General features: G+C 62.6%; 1 protein-coding gene across 1 annotated transcript in view; it reads right to left on the minus strand.

Annotated features, from left to right (window-relative positions):
* Positions 1–1,548, minus strand: part of ETH_00043880 (zinc finger (CCCH type) protein, putative) — a gene marked incomplete at both ends in the record, with an annotated part of 2,650 nt that overhangs the window by 380 nt on the left and 722 nt on the right. The window contains 2 exons of the mRNA XM_013374537.1: positions 12–712; positions 809–1,533. Of these exons, the coding sequence (XP_013229991.1) occupies positions 12–712; positions 809–1,533 (1,426 nt within the window). The remainder of the gene's footprint in view (positions 1–11; positions 713–808; positions 1,534–1,548) is intronic.

Below are 1,548 nucleotides of genomic sequence, written 5' to 3' on the forward strand. Positions count from 1 at the left end.
CGCAGCAGCACCACCAACTCTGAACATATTCCGTCAATACCTGTCCCTGCTGCTGCTTCCTGCTGCTGCAGGGGGGCCCCCCCGGGGGCCCCCTTTTCTGCTGTTGCTGCTGCTTGGGGTCTTCTGTCGAGCTGCTGAGGCCCCAGAGGGGCCTGGGCAGGGCCAACTGCAGCAGGCGCAGCAGCAGCAGCAGCAGCAGCAATAGCAGGAGAAGCAGCAGCAGCGAGAGGGGACAAAAACGCCTGCTGCTGCTGCTGCTGCAGCTGTGGCAGCACTGGTGTGTAAGCACCTTGCTGCTGGGGCCCCACAGCATTGCAATAAAGGGCCCCCAGGGGGCCCCCAAGAGGGGTACTTAGGGGGCCCCCTAGAGGGGCCCCTAGGGGGCCCCCAAGGGGGGCTCCTAGAGGGGCCCCCAGGGGACCCCCTAGTGGGGCCCCTAGTGTGTCCCCCAGGGGGGCCCCTAGTGTGTCCCCCAGGGGGGCCCCCAAGGGGGCCCCCAGGGGGTCTCCTAAGGGGGCCCCCAGGGGGCCCCCTAGGGGCCCCCCCAGGAGGCCTCCTGGAGGGCAGAGGGAGGGGAAGGCAGCAGGGGCCGGTTGCTGCTGCTGCTGCTGCTGCTGCTGCAGCAGCAGCAGTTGCTGCTGCACGTCAAACGTATCCAAACCCCGCGGGCGGGGCCCGCCAGTTGCTGCTGCAGCGCCTTTTGCAGAGATTGCTGCAGCAGCAAACAGCAGCAAGTGGCGCAAAAGCTTGCGTTTGCTAGGGTTTAGGGTTTAGGGTTTTTGTTTTAGGGTTTAGGGTTTAGGGGTACCTGTTGAAGAAGGCACGCGACTGCTGTGCAGCGGATATGGTGCAATGTAGTGAGCCCCTCCTTGCTGCTGCTTCTGCTGCTGCTGCTTTTGCTGCTGCTGCTTCCTCGCTTTGGAGTACATTTGCTGTGTCTCTACTGCTGCTGCTGCTGCTGCTCCTGTTGCTGTTGCTGTTGCTGCTTGCTTTGTGTCCTGAGGCTCTTTCTCGGAGCGTTCTTGCTTTTGCTGCTGCTGCTGTTGCTGATGCTGAAGCTCGTGCTGCTGCTGCTGCTGCTGCTGGAGGTCATTTTGCTGCTCGGAGAGACTTTGCTGCTTTCCGGTCACGGACTGTTGCTGCTGCTGCTGCTCGAGCTGTTGCTGCTGCTGCATGTCTTGCATCTGCTGCTGCTGTTGCTGCTGCTGCAGCGTGTGCAGCATGTCTTGGAGCTGCTGCTGCTGCATGTCTTGCATCTGCTGCTGCTGCTGCTGCTGCGCATCTGCTGCTGCTGCTGCTGTTTCGCCGACGGACGGCCGCAGCTGCTGGGGCGCCGCTTCCTCGGGGCGCAGCGGGGGGCTGCTGCTCCGCTGCTCCTGCTGCTGCTCCTGCTGCTGCTGCTGCTGCTGCTGATTGTTTTTTAAATCTTGCAAAGAATCTGAATTTCCCAAAACCCTCAACTCCGCTTCGCTGTGGGCGTACGGACACCGCGAGCCGTACAGACACCCCCGGCCCCCCTGCTCCTTCGCAAACCTGCAGAAAACACAC

The sequence above is a fragment of the Eimeria tenella genome, genomic scaffold (genome assembly GCF_000499545.2).
Source record: "Eimeria tenella Houghton genomic scaffold, Eth_scaff2104, whole genome shotgun sequence".
In the NCBI taxonomy this organism is placed as follows: Eukaryota; Apicomplexa; class Conoidasida; order Eucoccidiorida; family Eimeriidae; genus Eimeria; species Eimeria tenella.